Source organism: Carettochelys insculpta, chromosome 2 (assembly GCF_033958435.1).
Source record: "Carettochelys insculpta isolate YL-2023 chromosome 2, ASM3395843v1, whole genome shotgun sequence".
NCBI lineage: Eukaryota > Metazoa > Chordata > Testudines > Carettochelyidae > Carettochelys > Carettochelys insculpta.
The window spans coordinates 128,656,796-128,684,632 of record NC_134138.1 but is presented as its reverse complement, the minus strand read 5'-3'; the positions used below and the strand labels follow the sequence as shown (position 1 = coordinate 128,684,632).

Genomic DNA, 27,837 nt, shown 5'->3' with positions numbered 1-27,837 from the left:
CTCATTTTTTGAAAAATTAAAAGCTATTTTTGAAAGGTGGTGAAATTGCTCACACCAAAATGTAGAACCTTATAATGCCTTTTAAGATTTACAGTCACTTTTCAGACTTTAGCAAAAATTTACAAGAGTATTATCTGACCTACCTGTTTAAACAATGCATAGAGCTTCAATTTTACTTCATTACCAGGGTCCTCCTTCAAAAGCTTCAGCTGATCTTTAGCCTTTTCAAAATCTTCCTGACTGATGCGCATGGCAGCTCTACTTGTGTGCAGCTGAATTACAGGAGAACAGATAGCATGCACTGTCCTGTTATAAGGAAAATATCTGCTTACAGCTGGCTGTGTAGTCAGTTTTAACAATAAGGGAGGTTTAACGTTTGCTTTTTGAAAAAAATATTTGCAGGGTGACAAACGTTTAAACCTCTCCCAAGTAAATAGATACAAAGTTACAAAAGGTCACTGTAGAAGTTTGATAAAACTTGTAAAATAAGTAACCTCTGAACAACTAGCATCTAACCCATTCCAGTACAATAACAAGAGGGGCAGAGACGGGAGTCCGTCAGGATAGTGCCAGAAAAGAAATACCAAGTGAGCTATAAAACAAGGATCAGGTTTAAAACAAGGATCCAGGTTAAGTCAAACAGACTTAGAATTAGGACCTAACTCTAGGAAAAAAAAGAAAGGAGAGCATGAATGAACTTCAGGAGAGGGCCAGTAGAGAACTTTTATGAATAGGATGCCAGGAGGGGGACTATTTTATTCACTGATAGGCAGGGTTAGGAGGTAGCCAGCCCTGTTACAATGGCCACAGTCAACTCCCAATATGTGCATGCTACTGTATTTTAGTCAGATTTAGTAAAATACTATGTATTTTTTAAAAGAGGCAAAATGGAGAGAAAAATTTTAGTTATAAAAATATCTGAAGCATAAATACAGACGTAATAATGAACCTAATCAGAAACATCAGGCCAGATCTTGTGTACCTTTTTTCACCCTAGTAACTATATTACTTCTCAAGTAACCCCTCTGAAGTCAGCAAGATACTACTCAAAAAAAAAAAAAAAAAAAAAAAAAAAAAAAAAAAATCAATCAAAATATCAGAATTTGGTCTGTAGAAATCAAGGGCAAAATTCAACCCTGTTCACAATGGAGTAAGTGTCAGCTCTAAGGGGGACAGAAAGAAAGCTCATCTCTAATCTCCCTGCCTAGCTTTTAGTACCACAATAGCATATACAGCAAACTTGTTTAAAGTTTTTAGTCTATGTGCTTCCCCTGATGGTAGTTATTTCCCTCCAAATACAGTTTTTTCATGCAGAGGAGGTATGGGTCGCAGCAATGGACTCAACAGCTCAACACAACTGAATAAGCATGTAAGTTAACATGGAGGCTGCCCAGTCAGTTGAAACAAAGTGGGATGAGGCAGAGAAGTAGAAAAGTCAAGGGGCTTGTCTACACCGGAAAATGCCCTTTAATAAAAACCACACACAGACACAGACACACAGACAACCCCCGCCCCCCAGCTTTCACACAGCCAACCAGGATAATTCGAGATAAGAAATAATTCCCTTGAAATAATTACTCCAGCTCTGCAGATTATTTTTGCCCACTCCCACCACCTTTCAAGGTTAAAAAGGAACGTGTGTGAACAAAGTACAGCTATTACTACCTCACGTGAAGGCTCTTTTTGCAATGCTGTGGCTGTGTGAATGTGATTTTCTGACATTGCCTATTTAGACATTAGAACATTGAAATAAGCAATGTCAGGAAAAAAACCTGCAGCATACACACAGCCTAAGAGCTGAACTTCCCAGCGTAAACAAAGCTGTAATCTTTCACTGGCACTATTGCAAAATACAATTCGCATTTGGCCAGCTGTGTTTTCTCTACATGAAATATCACTGTCCTTGGCCACCAACACCAGAACCTTTAATATTCCTCCTAACAACCATTTCTACTACAGTGCCTTGTTGCAGGCTGCATCTACATTACAAGATAAATTTGAATTTAAGGCAGTCAGCTCGCTATTACCACCTGACTGTCTTCACTGTAAATACCATTAGCTCACTTTAGGGAGCACTAATATCAATATCACAATACCGTTGGTAGCTGATGGGTGTAGCATCAAGCTTGAATTCAAAAGTTCAATTAAAGGCCAGTGTGGAAGTGCCATGTCTCAAAATCTAATTTATTAGCCTCCAGAGGTGTCCCGTATGTTACCAACAAGGCCCTCAAGTGCTCCACTCTGGCTGCTGCTCTCCAGGTATACAGGAATTAGGTAGCAAGAAGACTGACTTTCATATCGGTATCAGGAAGCCTGTGAGGTTACATTTGTATGAGAGCCTGAGAAATGTCTGTCTTTCTTTGATACTAGCACAGTAAGTGTATCTACTCATTACAAATAGCCCCAGCAGGGAGTTCATGGTTCTGTCTCTACACATGGTATTTTTTTCTGTGCGAGCTAGTGCCAGCTACTGACCCACCACACCGCATGGCAGCCAGGCTGTTGTGGGGAACCATGCTTGCATAAGAGGCCAAGAAGCTTCTCCTCAGCAGTTTACATTTATGTGCGCACCCCCCGGCTCCCTCCCACAAGCGCCATGCAGTTGGGGTCTTTCTTGTACTCAACCACATCACGTGGGTAGCCCCCAATCCAATAAAAGGATGTGCCTGCCATTCAGTGCTGCCCATGCTGCCTGGAAGAGCCATGTCCTGGCTTATATATGGTTAGGGCTGCAAGGGTGGGAAAAAGTTTAGGGTGCTTGCAGCCACCAGGGGGAAGTCTCCCCCAGCGGCTAACATTCAGGAAGACTACTTCAACTGGTCCCCCAAAGAAACACCCCCACGCCTCCAGCAATGGACCCGTGGGGCTTGCTGCCACTCGGGTGGGGGGTGTCTCCCCCAGCAGCTAAGATTTTCAGGGGCAGTGGAAAATTTCAACCAGCTCTGCAACCACAGACCACAGCCCCCCCCCCCCCCCCCCAACACTGAAAATATTTTCAGGGGCTTGCTGTCCATTAAAAACACTGCTGCTTTTTACAGAATCTTTCATATTTCAGTTATAAAATCTTTTTCTTAACATTTCCTATCTTTCTTCATGCTTTGACCCCCAAAAAGCAAATGGTGGATGGCCAGTTGAGACTCATCTTTCCATTTTACGTTCAGCATATAACATTTCACTGCCATCCACCATATTGGCAATGTCTACGTAGCGAATAGCAAAGACAAATTTTTTCCTAGCCTTTTCTACCTCTTTCTTCTAACTTTGCACCCCTTCACACACGGAAGAGTAGGTGGAGGGCCAGTTGAGAATACTGTCTGTCTTGGTGTTATTTTCAGGGAATGGATGCATTCCCGGGAGGGGGAACGTGATGGCCAGCTGAGAACACAGACCGTGTACAGAAGCCACATAGTGCACTGGAAAGCCAAATACCCTTCCATCACCAACTCTGTTTTTTCAAAAACTTTACTATCATGTCTTTCTTCAAGCTTTTCAGGGATCAGGTGCAATCACGGGAGTGGGGGGACAGTGAGTGCATAGCCCATTGAGAAGAGACACATTTGCTGATTTTTATGAATTCCTTGATAATTCAGTTACCAAAGAAAGATTTCTGTTAACTTTGTCATCTTTGTTGATGCCCCACTTTTCCTTCTTTCCAAATGGAAAAAATGGACATTTGCTTAACACAGGAGGGAAAGTGGAAAATACAAAGACCTGACAGCATACCCAGAATGCTACGGGGATGAGGAAACTGTGGGATAAGTTCTCACAATGCACTATTGCAACAGTTGATGTTTGCCAATTAAGTGTAGCAGCAATAAGTCTAATTTGTGAGGAGCACATGGGGAGGTGACGATAGTCAAAATTGAATTTATAAATTCCAGAGTTACAAAATCAATAATAAATTTGATTCTCTTGTAGTGTAGACACAGCCTCAGACTCAAGTCCTTCAACGCACTCGCTCTTTTATAACCCAGCAACCTACCCAGTCTGACCTCTCTCTAAGCCTCTTATCTGGGAAAGAATTGGAGCATAAAGCCTCCAATTGGGCTCACATCAGCTCTAAAGCTAGCAACATCCGTCCATTTAGAAGATGACCGAAGCCACTTATTGCACTAGCAGCATGGACAGCCCCTCCTGCCTCTTTGGAAGGCTGTTTTAAATTAGTTTCTACTTATGTTGGAAAAAGTAATTTAACATTGGTGTAAATAATTTTAGACTTTTAAAAACTAAAACATTAATAACATTGAAATGTTAACTCCCTCTTTTTAAGCAGGCTGGTCATTTGCTCAGAAACATTAAACATGGTCTACATGAAATAACTAGAATATGAGTGCACAAGCTGACTGAAACACCATGCGCAAAAACAGTGTGTGTCAAATTGGGTATAATCTAGTGTGGTTCCAAAGGAGTCCGTCCTGGGTCCAGTCCTTGTCAATATTTTCATGAATGACTTGCATAACACAGTATTGAGCACGACAGCAAAATACGCAGAGGACATCAAATTGGGAGGGGTTGCAAGGTCTTTGGAGGACATGTTTAAAATTCAAAATGACCTTGACAAATTGGAGAATGGTGTCTGAATTTAACAAGATGAAATTGAATAAAGACCAATTAAAAGTACTTCACATAGGAAAGGGAAAAAAAAAAAAAAAACTCAAATGCACAACTACAAAACAGGTAGTGACGGTTTAAGTGATAACATTCCAGAAAAGGATCTGGAGATTATAAAAGACCATAAACAGAATATAAGATGTCAGAGTCATGCAAGTGCCCAAAAAAAAAATCCTAATGTGATTCTGGGGTATATTAACAAGAGTACTGTATACAAGACACAATTCTTAACTGCTATGCAAATGAAGTGTATAAACAAGCTTGATTTCACCATTCCTCCTGATAGCAGGAGACTCATTTTAAAGAAGTGTATTAAATATTCTATTCCACAAGTCTTTTTTTACTGGAGAATTTTGTTTCCCAATAATAGGTTCTCTTTTCAATGAAATATCTCACACTTGATTAAAAAAGTTGCCCTTATACCAAGTTAAGGCCATCAAATATATACGCGTTCCTTCTAAGAGTGAATGTCTTTTCCTTACATAATCCAAAATCCTGAAGACAAATCATGTTCCATGGGATTTTAGTTTTGGTAGCTACATAAAAAGTTTATTTCCGATACAGCATGTTACAAAGTGCATCTCCTTTTAGGTTGACAAGCTGAATGAGACAAGGTGCACTAGTCATTTATTTATATGTTAATTGCTTTGAGCCCCCCCACCCTCCATCTCTTAACACCTGGCATTGTTGTGTAAGTGGAGAAACTACTCTTCATAATATAACTACTTTTTCAGTCTTTTCCTTTTGTGCTTGTACTCTGTGTGACAATGCATCATAAAATGCCAATATTCCAGGGTGCCAGCCAGAGTTGTAGCTTTTAGGAAGTTATAAGGGTGATGACTCAATCCAGAGGATGTTCAAAGGCCTGCCACAGCACACTTAACTATTTCACTGAGAAACTGCTGGCAATTTCCAAAAACCATTATCTGCATGGGAGCTCAATACTAGCAACTTTGATGTAAATACAGAACCTTACACATGAACATAAAGCATCACAGAAGCTGTTAATATGGCCCACTTCCTGCCCCAGAGAAAAAATGCTTGCTAGTGCTACTGCTGTTGAGGATTTTTTTAAAATTGTTAATTCCTCCTTCCTATTCTTCCATGAATTATTTTGAGGTCGGGGAGACGCCAAAAAGACTGGTGGAGGGGCATCATGCTCCTACCACCTTAGCATCAATTTATTTGCTCAGAAGAGACCAAAAGACTAAGGGTATGTCTACACTAGCACTTATGTTGGTATAATTTATGGTCACTTGGGATGTGAAAAAACCATCCCTGAAACTGACATAAATTACACAGATTTAAGTGTCAGTGTGGACAGCACTATGTTGCCAAGAGAAGCTCTCCCACTGACATAACTACCATCACTCATTGGGATGGATTAATTAAATCAACAGGAAAGCTTTCTCCTGTCTGCTCAGGCCATTAGAGAATATGCTATAAACTCTGTACAGGCTGAATCCCTTTTGTCCCGCACTCTCTCATTCAGCAACATCCATAATCCAGCATGATTTTAATTAGCCAGGTGTCCACTTGTTGGTATGAACGGCAATCCCATAAAGTTTGTTTACAGCCACCAGTCCCGGCTCTCAGCATTCTGGGCTAATCTAATCTACCCGTTAACTGTCTTCTAAGAGCTCCCTAAGCAGGGGAACTAATGGTAATGCTGCTAGACAATACTGACCTCCTGTGGTTCAACAAATTCTCTCAGTTGGCACCAGTCAGGTCCCAAGGGTGCCTAGACTAGAGAGGTTCAACCTGTAGAACAGCCAGACCTTGAGGTAAGGAACTGAGAAGTGCTGGTGGCTGCTCTTATGCAGCAATCAATTCAGAAAAGTGGGGAAGCTCAGAGCTAGAATCAGTATTTAAAGTAAAACTATTTCCATAGGAAAAAGAAAATTAGGAAGTTTTACACAGAGATGCAGATTCAATCTGAGAAACTTATTTCAATTTAACTTTTCTAAGGACTGATAAGTAATCAAATGAATATCTAACAAAGGCATTTTTGAAGTGATTAAAAGGTTGATAGCCACTCTTGTGAATAGTGTCAAATGATTGTGTACTAAGGCACAGTTAATGACTTGTTCATAATTTTCCTAGCAAGCTGAATGAACAGTTTTGCTTAAGACTTTTACTATCTACCTGCAGAATTTTGTACACACAATACATTCATCATAGCTATGAAGTATATTTTGCTTCGCAATAGACATTTATATATAATTATATGGTCCTTGCAACAACAAACAGCACTTTCCAGATAAAAACCACTTACAATTTTTTGTTCTCCCAGCTACTCTAACACCATGTCCATGGGCCCCCTCAGTGGGGGGTTGGAGGTGAGGGGAGAGGAGGCCTATTACAATATTTACTGGAGAGCCAATATTGAGTGGACATAACAGCAGGGTCTAAAGTGAAAGGGCTTCACCACAAAAGCTCAAGGGATTAGCCAATTAGACACTAGTTCTTCCCCTCATTTACCTCTCTCTGGTTTTGTTCTAAGAGAGTAAATTCACAGCTGGATATCATGGTGCATAACCTCATTGCAGATAATCCTATTAGAATAATAGCCCGCCTGCCAGACAATCCTCTTAGTATAGTCTCAAGTGGAAAGGAGTGCCTTTTTCAGCCTGTAGTAGGGCTGGCCTCTACAACACACACTTGTGGAAGCACTTCTCTCATACTCGCTTTCAGTTCAGGACTTCAGTAGCAATACACAGCAGCTGCCTCCCACATGGTCTGGTGCTGTCAGGACTAGTCACATCAAAGCTCTTCTGTTTTCAGCGTATCTAAGTTACAGAACAAATACAATAAAAACAAGGAGAACTGACTGTTCCAGTTCATGGCTGGATACAGCCAATTTATTTAGTCTGTTTTTCCAGCCAACACTGCTCTGAACTTCCTGCTTCAGACCGAGCTTCTCAGAGAGGCTTCGGAAGGCTGCAGTCTTAGGCCAGGTCTACACACGAGGGAGGTAAAGAAACAATTTTAGATAAGCAAATTCAGCTACAAGAATTACACAGCTGAGTCAACATATCTAAAATCAGTTTTCGCTGTAGCGGGAGGTCAACTGGAGAAAATCTCCCATTGACTTTCCTTATACCTTGTGACTTCCAGGAGTTCTGGGGTCAATGGCAGAGCCATGACAGTTCAATTCAGCACATCCCCATTAAATCAAACCCCAGAAGATTGACCATCAGCAGGTCAATCTTTACCCAAGTGTAGATGTACCCTCACTCAGCTTCCTGGTTCCACCCTGTCTTTCCTCATTACAACTGAGATCTGAGAATCTGCTCTTCTTCCCAGTCAGCCACCAACTGACTTGGGTTATCTCCTTCCACATTCAGTCTTCAGATTTGATGCTTTCTACAGGTGTGGTAAGACATGGGATCCCACACACTCTTTTTAAATCTTTTTTGGTTTGCTCTCCCCATCAGAGAGCTATGCAAGTCTAACACACATAGCTGTCAGTCACAATGCCCTCTTAAAAAGATTTCAGGAGAAGACCCATTATGTCAAAAAGTAGTGTTTCTCACGCTGATCTGTTGGTTTACAGCCATCTTGTGACTTTGTGGTCCTGTACTAGGAAATGTATAGTGATTATAGCTGGTGCAATCTCTTTCTGTGCTAGAGCTTCTCCAAACCAAAACTGCATTGTCGTACCTACTTCACCAACTCTCCCCTCTCTTCTAAAATCACCACTTTTCTCCCTGCCTCTTAAAATTCCTTTCTGCTATTATGCATCTCTAATGCATTTTAGGTTTCAATTGGCATGAAAGACCCATAAAATTATATTCCCTTAACCAGAAGGTGACTAGAACAGAGACATCAACCGGAGCTAACCCTGCTCCGTTAAACTTCACTAACCAATGATAGTTTTGTTACCCCTTTCCCCCCGCGCCAGTGGTGTTGCATAGGACCATAGCTAAGAGGCTGACAGTTTTTCAGTGACAAGCATCACATAAAACAAAAGCCTTGTCCCCTTCACTATATAAAAAAAGGTGTCTCTAACTTACTGTAACTAATCTGCATGTACTGGCGGTAAAATCCTAGTGAGGATAAGGTACTTCATAGCTTCTGTAGGAGTTTGCAGATAAAAACTATGCAGGCTCCTAAAGTTAGATATTTATTCCAATTTCAATTTACCCTACCATACACTTGGGCCCTTAACATTTCACACTATTATGCTGTCTTAGAATACAAGATACACAATATAATGATGTGTCTCTTGACAGTTCAAAGTGCTCCTTCACCATTGTTAAGGGTGAACTGATGAGCTACATTTGATAGCTTTCAAATAAAAAGAAAACAAATAAATCAACAGTGAACTCAAGTGCAGAATTAGTCAAAATGGCATTTTTCTACATAATGTGCACTTGTTAATATTCTTTAATCACAGATGTTACAAAGGAAACTGTAATTATTCCCTTCATCACTTTGTATCCCTAGGAAAGCCTTCTCTTATAATATTCAAAGAACTGAAAAAAAGGAGTGAGAATATTAATGATTAACATACAAAAGGATGTTCTGTTATTTCTTTTATAAGATGCACTTAGGCAAATTGCAGAGTTTCTGAATTTAGGTAACTTAAAACCATTTTCAGGAAAACATAAGCATGAAAATTAGTGCAATAATATAGTATTGTGACTCCCATAAAAAGATTTGGAAGAAAACCGACAGTTAGAAGAGTCCTTTCTTCAGAATCATGGATCAATCAGTGAGAGTGTGTTCTTTTGATGCCATCTGGTAACTTAATAACTGGCTAGAGGTTTGTGCAAGTTATGTACAGTATTTGAATTTGATACTCTTCCCATACTTTTTATTAGAAATCTGAACCATTGATGAAAGTGGTTTTCATGATAACAAGATCCCTGAATTGGTATTGAAAATGGCTTGATCACTAATGTAATGGGGGGGACGGGACAAAACAAAAACCCAAAGACAGTCATGCCATTTCAGAAAACAAATCTCAGATATATGCCTACACAGGGAAAATGTACATACATTTTAAATAAAACCCTTAATGTTTCCTGTTGAGTTCCATCACACATACTTTCAACAAATTTAACTAAAATGGTGGTAAAACCAAATCTAGCTGTTGGAGCCTTGTAAGTTCACCTCTCTTTTCCTAAACTCCAGTTTTAAAAATACATTTACATCTTAACTACTGTCCTGATCACATTTATAAACACAACCAGATTCCTTTTAGGACAACAAAACCATTTAAGAACCTGCTAAAGACAGAGGGCTAAAGAATGTAACTGTTTCAGTTTAATCAATTAATTCCAATAAATGTCTGTTTCAAAGCTCATTAACTGTAAGAGAAAGGTACCTTTCAATTCATGTTCCAAAACAGGTGACTATATAACAACCATTATTTGTAAAAATGCTGATTCCTTTAGAGTTGATGAGATTGAAAAAAAACAAAAAAAAAAAAAATTGATTTTGACTGTTACAGGATAACTGTTTCCTACAGAAATACACAGGAACATCTTCTCCTGTACTGAACATGTATCTAATTTTTTATTTTTTTGTCTGTTCTCTACCTCTGAAATATGGCATTCATTTGTTGTTTAAGCATGCAAATATAACAGTGGCCCAGAACATAGCACTTCAGGTAAGCAAAATTAATGTTAGTACTGTTGCAGAAAAGTCTACCATAGTTTGGCATCCTTACCGCTAATTATTTGTCTCCTCTACAGACTTGTTAGGCTAAATATTTAAACAACAGCAAATCCTGCTGTCCAGTGATTATGTTTCAGGCACACAATATCTATTCACAAAACAGATATTGAAACATGACCACATGTCCAGCCAAATAACTACAGGTATTTCATACTTTCATTTGTGCCAGTCTGCAGAACTGTCATATGGGTATGGTACATCAGGGTGACTGCTCTGGGCCCCATACTTTGTGGAACCTCATGCTTCAGTGTGCATGGTGTGTGCTGTGCAGGACTCAGTTTCTGGCAGCAGCTACTTCAGCTTGCCTCGCTCTAACCCACCAGCTCCCAGAATCAGACACCTCCACTCCAGTGGTCAGCATCCTAGAACTGTTAGAACATACCAGTGCCAAGCTGACCTCATCCATTGCCCACTGTCCAGTGTTCCCTTTAATTTTTTAATATCCATGTGTGAAGTAAATTTTAAGTGCCTAAATATACAAATGTGCAACACATCACTTTCATGTTAGTGCACATAAAATTAACTCAGCACATGGATGATCTGCGGCAGGGATGAGGCCAAGAGGCTCAGAGTTTGGGAGGTGGCTCAGGGTTCTGGGGCGGGGAATGAGGGCTCTAGCTGAGGATACAAGCTCTAGAGCAGAGTTGAGGTGTTTGGGATGCAGAAAGGAGCTCTAGGTTGGGGTGTGGGGTCTGGGGTCTAGCAGAGTGGTGGAGGTGGTTTGGGGGAGGGGAATGGGGTGTGAGCCCTTATCTGGAAGAACTCCCATTTGGTGGTGGGGAGAGAACATGTGTCTGCCCCACTCTCCCAGTGCTTGTGGTGACACTACTCCAGATGGGGGCGGGAAGCCTAGAGAGAGAAATGGCAGCATGAAGAGCCACCATCCAGCCACCACAAGTAAGGGCTAGCCCCCAAAACAGCCTCTTTCTTAATCTATCCCTGCTGCTGGGGCCAGAGAAGCGTACCCCTGTACTGAGCCCTGCACGGGGTTTATTAGGCAGCTGCATGGCCACACATTTTAGAGGGAACCTTGCACAGATTACCTCCACTTATATCCATCCCACCACATTTTTAGGGGGAGCCCATAGAGGCTGATTTCTCTCATGCCCCCATACAGATCGCCCTGGCCAAAAATATATGCAACACACTTAATACAATAATACTCAGAATAGTGGAACACAAATATGTAAGTATGCTGGTTTTACTATGTCCAGAGAGTCTAACAGGCATTAAATAAGTTAGAAAAATGTGGTCATCATACTATCAGTGAGTTATTTGCTGCATAACTACTTTTTCTAAGATCTTTAAAGCTTTCTGGAAGACACTTTTAATCCTAAAATCCATATTAAATTCAAAATCCTGCAAATGCATACACACAGGCTTAGAAGCATGAATATTCCCAGTAATTTAAGTACCAATGTTAGCAGGATCATGACAAATATATTCAAATTAGATACCTAAGAAGTCCATCTGCAATCACATTAAGGTGTTTCTCATGTATCACTTGACTCCTTGTTCTTTGTTTCAATGAAGAACAGACTTAGTTTACAATTCTCTGGAAGACCAAGCCTGGTTTGTTTGTTTTTTTAAAATCAACATTAGGGTTGTTGCTAGTTCATTTCCCCACTCCCACCCCCATTCTTCTTGGCTGTGCCTACACCAACCCCCTCCTTTCAGAGAGGGCATGTTAATGATGCAGTTCAGAAGATGCTAATGGGGCAATCATATGAATATGCAGAGCCTCATTAGCATAATGGTGGCCAAGTGTAATTTGAAAGTGTCGCTTTCAGAACGCATGCCACCCAGGTAGATGGGGTCCTTTTGAAAGGGCCCCATGTACATGGGCAGCATGCATTCCAAAAGCAGCACTTTCAAATTGTGCACGGCCACTATTATGTTAATGAGGTGCTGCAAGTTCATGTCAGAACCTCATTAGCATCTTTCAAACTGCCTCATTAACATGCCCCCTAAGAAGTGGGCTAGTGTAGGCACAGCCTTTCTGTGAAGGAATAACCCTACGAATTCTAATTGGGTAGTACAAGGGACAGGACAAAAACATCATAAGGAGAAAGCCTACAGATGACGTGAATATCTGAAATAACGGTATCTCAATATGTATAAACATGCAAGAGGGAAAGAGCAGGGTTCTTTCTACACCAGTTGGTGGCATTGTCTGTTTTTTGAAAGAATTTCTTTCTACTCCTATGATCCACTGATGAGCGGCACTGTTAAAACAAAGGAAGACATTTGCTAGAGGGTTCTGTGAGCAGGATTCTCTTAGCATTAGATAAATGACACTGAAAATCCTGAAGTTGATGTAACTGGACTGAAATGGTTAATGACTCAAGTTTTATGTATGTTTCAACACCAAACTTTGGTCCAGCTCTCGAAAAGTAGAATCATGTAATCAGTCAGCTTGACGGGAGACAACATTAGTCCAAATGACCTTTCTGGATGACATCCTGTTAAAGAGCCTATGTGAACAATTGATGAAAGGGTAGATGGTAGTTAAGCTTTGATCTGCGTCTATTCTAATATTTTGGAAGGGGGGCTGTAGAATATATCAGTAATAAATGCCCACAAGGCATAACTAGGGAAAATGTGACTCCTCTGAGATCAAAATATATACATGCTAATCTACGTAAGTTAGTCTCAGAGGTGTAGCTTTGTTAGTCTGCAGCTTTACAAAATACAAGCAGCCTTGTAGCACCTTAAAGACTAGCAAATTTACTTATTAGGTAACTGAGCTTTCATGCTTAAGACCCACTTCTTCAGACTGGAATAGATAAGGATGAATGGACATAAATCCGACATCAGGAATTGGAATACACATAAACCTGTAAGAGAACACTTTAGCCTCCCTGGACATTCAATAAAGAACTGCAAGTGGCCATTCCTCTATGTAAGGATTTTACCACAAAATTACAGGAGGAGACATCTGAATTGGAATTTACAAATCTGACACATTTAACTTTGGGTTTAAACAGAGATCTCAATTATCTTATGCATAAAAAGGGCATTTCCCCCACCTTTGGTCCTATTAATGATGGGTGACTCCCCCACCCTTTCCCCCTCTTCCTCCTCACCCCTGCTATCTAAACCCTGGATTCTTATTATTTACTGCAATCTAAAGAAGTATCCCTCTACAATGGCAAATAAAACTGATTATATTTACCAAATCAAGATACTGTGAAAGGCCAACATAGCCATGAGGGTTTATGTTTGGGGGATTAAAGCTTATAGGAAAAGATGTGCACTGCGTATGCTTGTGTGATTCCTTCTCAAATTTCTGTGCATTAAACATAGTGTGCCCAAATCTCTGAATGGTACCAGTAATAACTGGTGAAATGTGAATCATTACATATCTGTTTCAACAGCAGTTTAGTTTGTTGAAACTAAAGCCTGGGAGAAGTTTGGAAAGACCCTAGGGAATTTAGCTATCAATTACCTAAAAGGCTGTCCTTGTCCTGCTGGTAGGATAAGGAGCAGTGAGCTTATAATTCAGCAAGAGAAGTTTAGGTTAGACATTAGGAAAAACTTCCTGTCAGGGTGGGCACCAGAATTAATTGCCTACAAAGCTTGTGGAATATTCATCTATAATGTTACTGGATTTTTACAATAATTATAAAACCATTTCTATGATGACTGCACTAGATTTGCATCACATCTTGTGACAACTAGGCCAAGTGAGGTGTCCACTAAAAGCTGGTAATTCACTGAATCCATTTATGCTACTTGCATATCTATACCATTTTTGTATGTAAAGTTACAGACATTAGCTCTATATCTATTAGAAATGTTTTAGCGCTAAGGATCACAATGGGAGGCATGGTCTCCTCCAGCCAAAGACTCAGACATGAAATACACATCTCAGGAATTTGGGATATGTCATCTGGGATGCAACCAATGGCAGAATGCCACAAGCAGCAACCTGATGAGGTGATCTACCATTTCCTATTGCGTGAAGAAGGGTGTTCCCCTCTACATAGCAAGTCTATAAAGATGTCCCTGGCAGTGACCATCTTGGCCTCCAGTCTTCATGAACTAAGCCTGTGTGGACTGGGGGGCCCATCCCTCAGGGGGATGTACTTTCAACAGACTCAAGAATAGCACACTATATCATTGCTGTAACCTGCTATCAATAGTTTTAGTTGATGTATGCAATGTACCACTTTTATTTCATCAAACCCACACAGATTCTTTCAGGCCCCAAAGGGTCTAGCCACATTCCCAGGTCAATATATGCTTAGATTTTACCCAAAACAACAGGCTTTGCCAATCCTTTAGAATCTAAATGTTTGTTTAATAATGAAAGAATAAAGGTGTGAGAGAAAAAAATTAGTTTCTATAACCTCTCACCTGAGTGAGGAGGGTTGCTGGTTTGGGCATTAGGAGCAGCTGGAGAATCTGTGGGTTTGCTTGTGCAACTTCTAACTAGCCAGATGGGCAGCAGAGGTACCTTTTTTGGCTGGTTTGTCTCACCTCACTGAGAAGGGAGCTGTAACCTGGGCTGTAAGTGGCCTGGATTTAAGCAAGTTGCCCAGGATTGGTTCTCTCAGCTTGGTCCAAAACCTCTCAAAATAGTACATAAGAGGAAATTTTTAAGACCAGGTTAGATAAATCCTATCAGGGATGGTCTAGGTGGTGCTTGGTTCTGCCATGAATTCAGAGGACTGGACTTGATCTTCTGAGGTTCCTTTCAGTTCTATGATTCTGTAAGAATACTCCCTACCTTCTTTGAAAGCCTGTTTTTTTTTTTTTCTTTCGATTCCTTTGAGAGCACATTGGCAGATTAATTAAAAGTTTTAAACATCAATTATGTAATCTGAGATGGTCTATAACTAAAATAAAATGGATAGTAATTTTTAATGCTATTTAGGTTTAGTTTCTGATTTAGCATCTTACAGTGGTTAAAATTAATACACCATTTCCTTCCCTTTCTTCTGACTCCTTTTCCCATCATGTTAACAAGCAAATCTGTAAGTTATCAAAGCATCCTTTTCTGACCTGGATTTGATTAACCAGCTACATTAAATCAGAGTTTTTACCCATAGGCAGTCTGCTTAGAGAGCTGTATTTTTAAATGAAGGCAGAATGCCTGCCAATCACAGAATTTGCATATTCTCAATCTGCGTATTTCAGTTTATTTTTCAGACAGCTTGGTGAGAAAAGCGAACTACATAAATGACTACATTGTGCAGGGCAAAATGCTCTTCTCCCTAATTGAGCTATATGCTAGAGGTTCTTGAGTTAGTATGTTTTACTGATTAAGGTGCATATTTAAATAGTAATATTTTGAATGATTTTCATGTCCTGCTGATCAACCCACATTTCTTTGGTTATGATCAAAACAAATATTTTGAAACCTGCATAATGTATTTGAAAATACATGCTTCACTACTCTGCTTGTGAATTTGCTTATTGAGCTCATTTAATCTTACTGAAAAGATTCTCATTTAAACTGGAAAATTGTTTTAAAGTGCTGTTATTACAGGAAAGTGACTAAAATGACACCTTTTTGTTCCACATCTCTTCTATATAAAATCTGAATTTCTTTTTTAATAAAAAAAAAAAACTGCTAACACAGCAAATTCACCCATGTCTCTGTAAATTAAGCTGTTTGTTCTTTATTCATCCCCCAATAAGAATGAAAGTGTACAGATGCCTAAAGTTTCACATGGAAATATGAAACTTGGCATTTAAAGGTCTAGTTTGCATATTTGAATGTAATCTATATGTAATCATAAACTTTAACAGAAGAAAAACCACTACTATGTAATATTGGTGAAATGCAGTAGCTTGACAACGTTGGTGAATGAAATCCTCTGTTTATTAAACCAAGCTTTTCACATACACCAGAAGGCCTCATCTCATCTCTTGTGGGTAGTGTGCACTTGAGGGGGAAGGTGCCAGTAATTAAGATTTCACAGAGACAGTTCAGTTTTCATGGCTCATGCATTCTTGGCTTTTCTGCTGAGTATTCAAATCAGTGCACAGCATTGCAATAAGTTCGAGATGTGGGAGCTAGAATTGAGATCCACCCAGTTTCTCAAATGGGTTCCAAATAAACAATATTTAATCCCTGCTGAATCTAGCCTACCCCAGCTCTAATTGGTGACTTACAAATGAGAAGCTCTCATACTCCTCAGCAATGCAGTAAGGTATCCAGGCCCAAGTATGTACTAATGCTATATCTTCAACAAGCCTGGCCTTTTGGAAATAAGTTTACTACAACACAACATTTAGTTAACTTTTTGAGCGTCTATAAGCAAGATGTTGCACCATATGCTGTTTTACAATCTACAGTCAAGTGCCCCACCCTATTTGTCTACTGTTAACCAAAATGCAAACTTGCAACCTTTCAGCCCTGTCAAGGCTGGTCCCAAGTGGAGAAGGTGGAGGCCCACAAGAGACCTTAAATACCTTGCCTTCATAGGCTTCTGCATAAAAGCTTCCCAAAAACAATCACAGATTTCCTGACCTCAAGAGATACTTGCCACCCCTGCAGTGAGAAAACCCCTGTTGAGAGCCCAGGAAGACATAGCTAGGATGTCTCTCTGTTGGGTAACACCAAGCTCTTAGCCCTCTGTTAGGAAAGGGTTTGAAAAGAAGAGAAAAACTGCAATCTCTGATAAATGATCTCTCAATCTTAGGCATGCATACATACACTGACCTACTATTTACCTTCCAGGACACAGTACTCAAATAACTGCCTTAAAAAAGATTATTTTATTTAAAAAAATAAAAGCCAAAGTATACTTGTTGTTAGGTGTTACATAACTGAAAAAAGTACTATATTAAAACTCAGGAATTACTTCCCTGGGATTCAGTTTAAAAGTTACAGTATACGGAAGGGTACATCAGCAAGCCTGAGTAGTCCCACACCGAATCCAAAATTAAAAAAATAGCTTGATCTCCTCTGACTAAACACTTCCTTTCTACTCACACATCTGTTATGTTGAGATTCCTCTCAAGGCATGGGTATTGCTGAAAATGTCCAAGCCTGGTCCCAGACTTAATCCATCTCTGTATCTCTCCTCTGACCACACAAAGGTCTCACACAGAAGGCAACTGTTTCAATTCAAAAATCCCCCTTTCTTCCTATTGGCAAGCAGCCACGTGAGCCAATACAGGACATTTCTGGGTTTAACACTTTAAAGGCAATTTAGTTAACTGTATACTGGGATGTCTAGAAAAGGGATAGTAGCCCTCCCATCCATCACAAGTCCCCTTATGCATATTATGAGACAGTCTTTCATTTCAAGTTCATATACTATTGTTTCCCCAGCTCCCATCGTGATGGGGCATCCACCCCACACCAGCATGTAAGGTGTTAACAGACTCCTATGGACTCCCATGAGAAGCACACAATAGGAAAGAAGTTGTAAGGAACAGTCAATTCAGGCCCAACAGACTCATTCAAGAACAACCACAGGAGCACACAGGGTCAGCTATTACCGAGAGCCCAGGAGGCAAGGACAGTCCCTCTAGCTAGCTAAAAGCACGAAGGAAGCAGGAGCCAGTTCCTGGTGGACTGCAAGGATTTAGCAACTGAGTGCCCAGAGGCAACAGAAAAGCTTGCTGGAGCAATGGGGATCACAGCAGAAGGTTCCTATTCACACAGCCACTGGGCTGGCACCAAGAGTAGAGGGTGGGCTAAAGTCCCTCCATTGCCCACAGAGGAAGTGACATTTTTGGACAGACGCTCCTCCCTTCCCCCACCCCACCAAGAGAAAGGGGGCCTTGCCGATGGTGGACAGATACTCCCCTGAAAGAAACAGGGTTGTATGGCCTTAAGAGAAAGGGGTCCAGACTGTGCTATTCATGGTGAGGACCCAAACTGCTGAGTAACAAGGAGCTAAGCCTAACTGGGGTTCTGTAGAGTATAAAGCCCACATGCCAAGGATGATGGGTATATCCTTGACAGCGAGATAAATCTTGGACCTTTTAATGAAGGAAAACAATCAAGCCAAAAAGGAAATGGAGAAGAATAAATAGTAGTCGGGGGGCGGGGGGAGAGAGACTAATAAGAAAGCAGAAGTGATGTCAGGTATTTTCTTTTTTATCAATTCTGAAAATGCAAAATCACCAAAAAAAGAGTTAAACAAACTTTTGAAGTCCCCCCCCGTTCACTTATTACTGAATGCAAAAAAAACCCTGCATTCCTCAGATCAGCTTGTATTCTTTATTATAGATGACCAATCCCACTACAGTCAGTCAGATTTCATGTGCTAATATATAGCATGATTGTCTGAACCTCAAATCCTAAACTACATCAGATTGGGCCTCATATTGGGAAGCGTTCAGAAACAGCAGCTTCCAGACCATTCACCACTCTAGGGAAAATGAAACATATTTCTAATATTTGTTTTCAAAGTGTGCTTTGAAAAATAGATTACAACAATAAAGGATGCAGACTATTAGCAGAGCACTTTGAACTGGATTTCACCCTTCTCATCTACATCCTGCACTCCCACTAAGAGTATGTTTATGTTGGAGGTGTAATTTTCCAGCTGATTCAGCTTGTTCATGTAAAAACAAAAGCATAGCCACAGCACCACAAGTACCAGGAGTGGCTGGCCACTTGAATACATACCTTGAGTCCTGGATAGGATCATATTTGGGGCAGGTAGGCCATCCTCTTCATCACATTGCTGTACCTACTAGAGCTCTATTTTTAGTGTTCTAGTTCAATCAGAGCAAGTGCAGGTATGTCTGTTCAAGCTGAAAAATTACTCCTTCCAACTCTACTGTATTAGCAAGCCCTTATTAACATTACCTATTTAGAGTGATAGCTTTTTAAATAATCCACCATTGCCCTCAGCCTGTGTCAGCTGATCAAGTAACTGGTCCGATCAGCATTCACAATACTGTTTAAAGTTAATATCATGCTCCTCACTAAGAATAGAGTCTGAAGGCTTATAAAATAAAAATCCAAGAACAACCTTGCTTGCACAATCACTTCTGCTTCCCACGGCCCTCTCTGCACAGTACATAGTCTCAAACCCAAATCCTAAGTAAAATTATATTGGACTGTGCCATGTGGTACTACTTTACTATTGATGAAAATATAATTGAGATTCTTTGCTCAGAAACTGGTAATCTGAGAGACTGGATGATCTACCAACATATCAAAATGGTCATTTAAACAGCTCTTTGCAGAGAACCAGATGATTATGGTCACTGTTCTTCTGTCTTATGCATCTTAAAATAAGCAACCGAAACATATTAGATAAGCAGTCATGACTACATATGTAAAACCCAGTACTGCAAACCCTTATGTGTATGCCTAACTTCACAAGTACAAGTAGTCCCACTGACTTTAATTGACAGAAGGCAGAGCAATCACCCTCCTCCACACTCCTGGTCCTTCAGAAACAAAAACAAAATTGTAAAGCAGTTCTCCAACTGTCAGTATAACACATTACACAAGAGGAGTTTTTTGAAAGGATATAGATAAATGCTTTACTCATCTAATGACCAGCCCTACTTTACTGGAATACTTAACATACATATATAAACTTGCTACGTGCGTGCGTGTTTCATTACAATTTTAAGGTGATCCAAAGTTTACGTATACAAGAATATATTGTCTTGCAAACTGGGATCTAAATCTACATCACTTCATCATGATAGGCACTAACTGTGTTCATTTACACTCCAAACTTCTACAGTCCACTTTAACATACCACAGTTTGAAAAAGCAGTATCTCAAAGAGCACTAAAGAACTTGTAGCAGCAAGTTCCATGTGATCTGTGACTGACTACATGGCACACTGGTGTACTACAGATTTACACCTCAGTTTGCCCCCCATACCCCCCCAATGGATCACTATCTTGTCACAGCTGGGGGGCCTGCATGTCTCAATGATGCCTAGAGCTATGTTGGCAGGAGCCTAGTGCCCCTGGTAGGGCCATCCATGCCAAACAGGTCAAAGGGAAGAGACTAGACTAAGTGTGATCCACTGGTCCTTCAAGTTGGGGGTTCTGCTGAAGGCTAATAACCCAGACCTAGAAAAAGATTATGTTACAGAAACAGCAACAAAATTCTCCTACAACTTTGTGTGGTGGCCTCCCTAAGTCTTCTGTGGGGACCCGTATGACTGACAGTAGCGAAAGCCATCAGGAAGCTACTGTCACGATGATGGACACCAAGACAAAGACCAGAATTGGATTCTGGAATGTACAAACCATGTACAACTCCGGCAAGCTAGCACAGTCACCAAAATGACACGATACAACCTACACGTCCTTAGTGTTAGCAAGACTAGATGGACAGGATTGGGGAGACTGAAGACTTTTGCAGGAGAAACAGTGATCTACTCCAGAAGAGACAATGACCAGCATCACGAGGGAGTGACTTTCATCCTCAAGAAGGAGATTGAGAAATGCTTGCTAGAGTGGAAACCTGTCAACAGCAGACTGACGAAGGTCAGACAAAGTGAAGACAAGTAAACCTCATCCAGGTTTATGCCCCAACCAACGACAGTGGGGAAGAAATTAAGTTAAAAGCTTCTATGGAGCAGCTTCAGGCAGAAATGGAGTATACATCACACCATGACCTTAGCATCATCATGGGTGATCTGAATGTCAAAGTGGGAAATGACAACACACGACAGGCCCATGGGCAGACATGGGTGTGGCACTATGAATGACAACAGTGAGAGACTTATAGGGTTTTGTTCCGTCAACAATCTGATCATCAGAGGGACTCTCTTCCCACACCATCACATTCACAAGCTGACTTGGTATTCACCAAACGGCAGAGACAAGAACCAGATTGACTATCTGATGATCAATGGTACATGAAGACACTGCTTGCAAGATGTGAAAGTGAAGCGAGGAGCAGGCATTGATAGTGATCACCACTTAGCGATGGCACTTGTGAAACAAACTGTGAAGAACATGCATTAGGATACCTATAAGACGACACTTCAATGTTGAAAAACTATAAGATGTCACCACGAAGACTGCCTTCACCATTCAACTGAGGAACAGATTCCAAGCTTTGCAAGATTTAACGGATGATGTACCCACCGGTATCGCAGATAAAATCAATATGGTATGAGCAGAGCTTGCATCAGTCTACACAAAGAGCAGCAGGCTTGTCTGGGTTTCAAGACTAGGAAGAGGAAGGAGCGGCTCAAGCCTGGTTCTTAGATGGCTTTCAATGCCAGACAGGATATTAAAAAGACTGGTAGACACTAAATCAGCCAGAATTCAAGAAAGATACAAGCAGAATTACAGAGAGGCAAACTAAAAAGTGAAGATAGTGAGGGCAGAGAAACAAGCTTTCATGGAGGACCTTGCAACAAAAGCTGAAGATGCAGTTGAGCAAGGAGATGTGTACAGAATCTCCAAGCTTGTTTGTGGCAAGTATCATGTTTGGGGCAAGTGCCCCCATCAAGGACAAAAAAGGGCAGCTGACAGAGGGGAAAAAAAAAGGAAGCACACTGGACAGAACATTTCAGAGGAGTTTTGAATAGACCACCACCTGAAGAAGCAGACATTCAGGAAGCTGAAAAGGACCTTGATATTAACATTGATCCACCACAGAAAGAAGAAATCAGTGCAGCCATCAAATCCCTGAAAAATGGCAAAGCTCCAGGACTTGACAACTTGAATGTGGAGTTGTTTAAAGTAGACCCAGAACCTGCAGCCACCTTTCTCCAAACACTATTCACAGCAATTTGGGAAGCACAACAGACATCCCAGGACTGGACCAAAGGAGTCATTGTCAAGATTCCCAAGAAAGGAGACTTCAGCGACTGCAACAATTGGTGCGGGATCGCCCTTCTATCCATACCCAGTAAGATCCTAGCCAAGGTCATCATCCAGCAGATTGCAGATGCTGTCCACAAGTCTCTGAGTAATGAACAAGCTGGATTTGGCAAGAGGAGACGTGTAGACCAGATTTTCACCCTACAAATCATCATAGAGCAGTGCACAGAATGGCAGAGATACTTGTACGTAAACTTTGTCAACTTCAAGAAGGCTTTTGACAGCATACACAGAGGAAGACTTTAGCGCATTCTGAGAGCCTAGGGAATCCCTCTACAAGTGGCCCAGCTCATCCAGAGTTTTCACAACAACTTCACATGCAGCATGGGACACTGCAATCTGTCTGTCAAAGTCAAGACTGGGGTCAGACAGCGATGCATCATGTCTGCACTACTCTTCAACATGGTAATCAAGTGGGTGATGCAGAGAACAGCAGCAGACGCGTCAAGGCTATTAGATGGACACCTTTTTCCACATTGGAAGACATTGACTTTGCAGATGACCTTGCGTTGCTTTCCCACACCCATCAACACATGCAGGAAAACACCTATGCACCTTTGGACACTGGGCTGGACTAAAAGTTAGCACAAAAAAAAAAAAAAACCAAAAAAAAAACAAACAAAAAACCCCAGAGATTAACTCGACATAGGTTCATCAGCACCAAATCAAGACTTACCCAGCACAGACAGTTTTACGTACTCAGGCGGCATCATATGCCATGATGCAGACACCAAGAACGACATCCAGAGCAGACAAAGCAAGGCCAGAAATGTCCTCACAAGAATGAGCAATGTATAAAATCTACATAGTACAGTATCCACACCAAGCTTAAGCTATACCAGAGCTGTGCCATATCAACACTACTATATGGCTCAGAGTACTGGCGGATAAGACAGTGCGATCTTGCCAAGCTCTCGTCCTTTCACATCACTAGCCTTAACAAGATACTTCACATCTTTTAGGCTGAAGACCATCTCCAACCACAACCTGCTCCTGCAATATCACCAGGAGGACATGACCACTATCATAATGAGAAGACCCTGGAGATGGATCAGGCACGTGATGAGAAAGCAGGAAGACACCATTGTCAAGACAGCACTTTGCTGGACACCTGAAGGGCAGAAATGTGGAAGGCCGAGGACAACATGGTGGCGTACTGATGAGACAGATATGAAGAGAATGAACTACAACTGGGACACTCTGGAGAAAATGGCCAAAAACAGACACAAGTGGAGGACCTTCGTTGCTGCCCTACACGCCAACAGCCATAACAGGCTTTAACTAACTTGCCACCCCTTGTAAATGCCAGTATAAAACTATACACTAGCAGTCTGTTTTGCCTGTTACTTTTTGGAGGACTTATATCATTGAAGATTATGTGCGGTCTTTCTAAAAGCTCTGCAGATCTCCTTTTAATTATTCAGCAGTGGAATTACTAGTTTAAAATAAACCCCTCTATTTTGAAATAAAAGATCCACTCCCTTTTGAAAATTTAGAGCTTTAATGTAGTGAATCTGTAACTTTCAACATTGCCTGAAAACTTGATAGTTGGGGGTTAAACATCTATTTTTAAAATCAGTTGATGTTAATAAGAAACCTATTCATTCACTATTAATACTATTCACTTCATTCTGCCTAGATGGTGAAAAGCCATGTCAGTTTCATTTTGTTTCTCAGGAGATACCACAATGCTGAGGATTTTTGGTGACAAACTCTCTATGAGAAATTTTTAAATCTATATTGAACAAGATGCACTCAGGTTCCAAATACTTATACATATGCTAAATGTTAAGAATGAAATTCATTGCAGTACAAAAAGGGGACTACAACCCTGTTTAAGCCATGTAATTGTTTGAAGAGAACCTACCATGTTCTCATTCCTCTTTTAAGAGCTTATACAATTTCTATCACATTTTCGCTTTTGAACATTAACAGCAAGTGCATCAGTGCACAGAATGTGAGAGGCAGCAATGCAACCCTGGAACTGTTTCTGTTAACCGAGCCCTGGGAGTTCATTAACTGTCAACGTCCACTTAAAAACAACCCGTACAACCCTTGCTGGCAAGACCATGACTTTTGGCCTAGAAAGTAATGGGGCTTCATGCCCAAGAAGTGGTTAAAATTCAACCTGACTCCTGTGTAGCACAAAGGACCCTTCAGCCTCCACAACAATCATTTTGCCGTAGAAAACGCCTATTGCCACGCGGGTGAAAAGTAAGATGCTGACGGTTGCAGAGTCCTGCACGAAGAAGAAGTTTGTTACACGCGAACATTAGCACCAGCGTTTCTCTTCCAAGACCGTGGCCCGCCAGAGCCAGGACTCTGCCTGTTACCGGCACATAACGCCACCAGACCCTCTCCCCTCCGCGGGGTTCTCTGGCCCCTACTGTTCAGGAGTCCGTCCTCTCCTGGGGAGTCGCGGGGTCTTCTCGGGCATTGGGTCGGGGGGGGGGGCGGGGATGGGAAGAGAGATGTCGGCGGCTCCCACCTCTCAGCCGGGCAAGGGGAGGCCCAGGCTCGCTCTGACCATGCGCAGGCCCCACCCCGCTCCAGCGGCCGCTCACCTCGCCCCAAAGAGGCAGCGCAGCCGCAGGCTCCGGGCCAAGCTGACGGGTGCAGCCGCCACGGCCATGGAGAAACCGGACGCAAGGAGGCGGCTCCTACCTGCGCCGGGCGGCAAAGACACAGGCGCCACAAGGCGCGGCGAGCTTCGGCTCTTCACGCCGGCGGGAGCAGGCCTCGGCCTCGGCCTCGGCCCCGCCCTCCTGGGAGGAGCCGCCGCGCCCTCCACTTGCTCGCGGGCGGGGAGCGATGCGTGAGGTGATAGGCGCACCGAGAGAGAGAGAGAGAGAGAGAGAGAGAGAATGAAGAAGTGTGCGCGCGCGTGGGAGAGTGTGTGAGAGGCTTGTGTGTGTGTGTCAGAGAGAGAGTGAGAGAGAATGTGTGTGTATGGAAGTGGGCGAGTTCTGTATGTATGAGTTTGTGTGAGACGTGTGTGAGTTGTGTACGTATCTGTGTGTGACAGCGTGTGAGAGGGTGTGTGTGAGAGTTGGGTATATATGAGTGTCTGAGAGTAAGTTGTGTGTGAATGAGAGTGTGTGTGTGTGTGAGAGAGAGAGAATTTGCGGGGGGTGGGGCAGGGGTGGTGTGAGGAGAAGAGATTTGTGTAGGGTGGAGAAAGGCAAGTCAGGGAGACGCCAGCGTTGGCCGTGCAAGAGAGTGGTGACTGTTTCACGAGTGACTTTACCCCAATTTGGTGGAGTCGGTCAGGACTCTGCCTTCAGGATGTGTGGGGGGGAGGGCAGAAAATGCAGTATCCTTTAGAGGGGGATTACGGTGGAAGACCAGTTCTGCACTCATTCTCCAAACCAGACCACGCTCCAAGGGTATGTCTGCACTAATGTAGCTGGGCTTACAGCCTGTGTTCCTGCTTATTTTTTCCATCCATGGGGGGAGTAAATTTTGTAATGTGCACCAAGGCATATATAGATGTGCACCACCAGTAGAAACACATTCTGTCTGCTGCTGGTGCTCTGCTAATCAACTGGGAGGCCCCTGAATCTCTCCTGAATGGACCCATGCACTCAGCTTACAGAGAACATGGCTTACATGGCCACTGCAGGAATTGTTGTGGTGGTGCATGTCATGTCAACACTACCCTCTGTGGGTTGGTTGTGCCCTTCCTCACCAGGAACCCTCCCACAGATCTAAGAGGGGCAGTAGCTCCCTGCCAGGACCTCTACTGCACCATATGGCACTGGGGTCCACCCCACCCCGTCCCAGTTCACCATTATGTGCTGGGAGTGGGGTGGGAGGACACCCAGGGACTTCTTGGCCTCAGTGACTGGATTCAAGCCACCTAGGACTTCTTGCCCCAGCTCCTAGCTGGGAACAGTCCAGCCATCCAGCTTTCTGAGGAGGGCTAAGGGGAGAAGCTGGGCTCTGGCTGCCTGGTTTTCTTGTCAGAGTCAGGGCTCCTGCCATGAAAATGACAAGACAGACAATGTAGGTAATGCAGTGTCTTCAGCAAAGGTAGGCTATAATGTTTCATGGGCGGGGGGGACACCAAGATTTTGGTGAGTTTTTCTCTGGAGGGGGTGCAGGGTCTGGGAATGGGGATTAGGTGTAGAAGAGAACTCAGGATAGGGGATTGGGATGCATAAAAGGGTATTGCATAGTGACAAGTATCAGGGAGGTACCCATGTTAGTCTGTAGCTTTGAGAACAACAAGAAATCTTGTGGCACTTTATAGGCTAACAGATATTTTGGAGCATAAGCTTTTGTGGGCAAAGACCCACTTCATCAGATGCATCTGATGAATCAGGTCTTTGCTCACGAAAGCTTATGCTCCAAAATATCTGTTAGTCTATAAGGAGCCACAAGACTTCTTTTTGTTCATGAAAGGGTATGGGATCTGAGAAGGAGTTTGTGAAGAAGGGGGTTGTGACCTGGAGCAGGGGCTTGCGGTGCTAGGTCGACAGGCCTGCATGCAGGAATTTCTGGGAGGGGGTGCATTTTATTTTAAAAGTGTGGACCACCACCCCTAGCAGTTCATGTCCCCAGCCCTGGCTTTCCAGCAGGCTCTGTCCCCCTTACCCTTCCAACCAGCCTGTCCCTGCCTCTCTTCCCCAGCAACCGTGCTGCCAGTAGCCACTCCTGTGCACATGGGGGTGGGAGTCCTGCTTACCTACTTCTCTCCCTCCTTCAACCTCACCTGCACACCAGGGTCCGGACTGCTGTGCACGTTGGCTCTTCTAGCTACACCTCAGTGCCAACCGTGCACTGGGAAGGGCAGGGGAGTGCTGTTCCCTCTAAGATTTTCCATTATTGGATGGGTTGAATTTTCTTTTGGCGGGGCGGGGGTGTAGAAATTTCTAATGTGCAACACCAGTACTGAGGTAGCGTGTGGACGTGCATCACCAGTACAAAAAACAAACCTCTCTCTCTCTCTCTCTCCCTCCTCCCCCATTGTAAACAGTCCATCGAAGAAAATATATTAAAAAATGGATAATGAACAAGGAGCAATGCTTACAATGTTTATTTAATATGAAATCAGAAAAAAACAAAATGACTACTACTCTTGGAGTACCTGTATTATCTGAGCTAACAACTCAAGATACTGAACACATCAAAATGCATATTATCCACAAATAACTCAGCTTTAAAATGCGAAACAAATCTATGAGTCTATTAGAAATACTTCAAAAATTATGGGATTGAACACTGGAGGTTCAGAGCAGTGGGCAGGGGATGTGGGAGCGCAGGAGTCAGAGGTGAGGAAAATGAGGTGCTCACGGTGCAGGATTGGAATGTGTAAGGGGTACAGCAGCTAGGCCAGAGTGCTGGTGACATTGAAGTACAGGAATCAAGGCTGGGGTGTGTGGGGCCCAGAGCAAAGCATCAGGATTCCTGAGGGGCTCAGAGCATGGAGCTCTCTCAACCCTCTTTCAAAAAAAGTGTAATTTAGTTAATTAAACTGAGGATAGTTGGCAAAACTGACAATGTCAACACTTGTTTTTTTGAGCAGCTACAGTAAGAACTTACTTTGGAAATACTGTCCCTCTACTCTCACAAAATAATACATTAATGATTTCCATCAGAGAATCCAATCTTTTTCACTTATATTTATAACCACTGAGGAGATGAGACGAGAACAACATGCAGATACCAAGCTCCCTGTATTTCTAAAACCCCAGTAACTTAAACTGATGAAAACACAGTGCGAAATGCTTCATCACCATACACATTTCTCTCACAACT

The 27,837-nt window shown here is 42.2% G+C and overlaps 1 protein-coding gene across 4 annotated transcripts in view; it reads right to left on the bottom strand.

Moving 5' to 3' along the window:
• Window positions 1-24,827, bottom strand: part of ECI2 (enoyl-CoA delta isomerase 2) — a 60,152-nt gene extending 35,325 nt beyond the window's left edge. The window contains exons 1-2 of one of the 4 annotated variants that reach the window (XM_074987731.1): window positions 24,642-24,827; window positions 144-306 (exon numbers count right to left, since the gene is read on the bottom strand). In XM_074987731.1, the coding sequence (XP_074843832.1) occupies window positions 144-306; window positions 24,642-24,709 (231 nt within the window). In that variant the 5' untranslated portion in view covers window positions 24,710-24,827. Of the gene's footprint in view, window positions 1-143; window positions 307-24,205; window positions 24,317-24,464; window positions 24,500-24,641 lie in introns of those variants that run through there. The other 3 variants (XM_074987732.1, XM_074987734.1, XM_074987733.1) reach the window with 3 other exon arrangements.
• Between the last annotated feature and the right edge of the window lie 3,010 nt (window positions 24,828-27,837).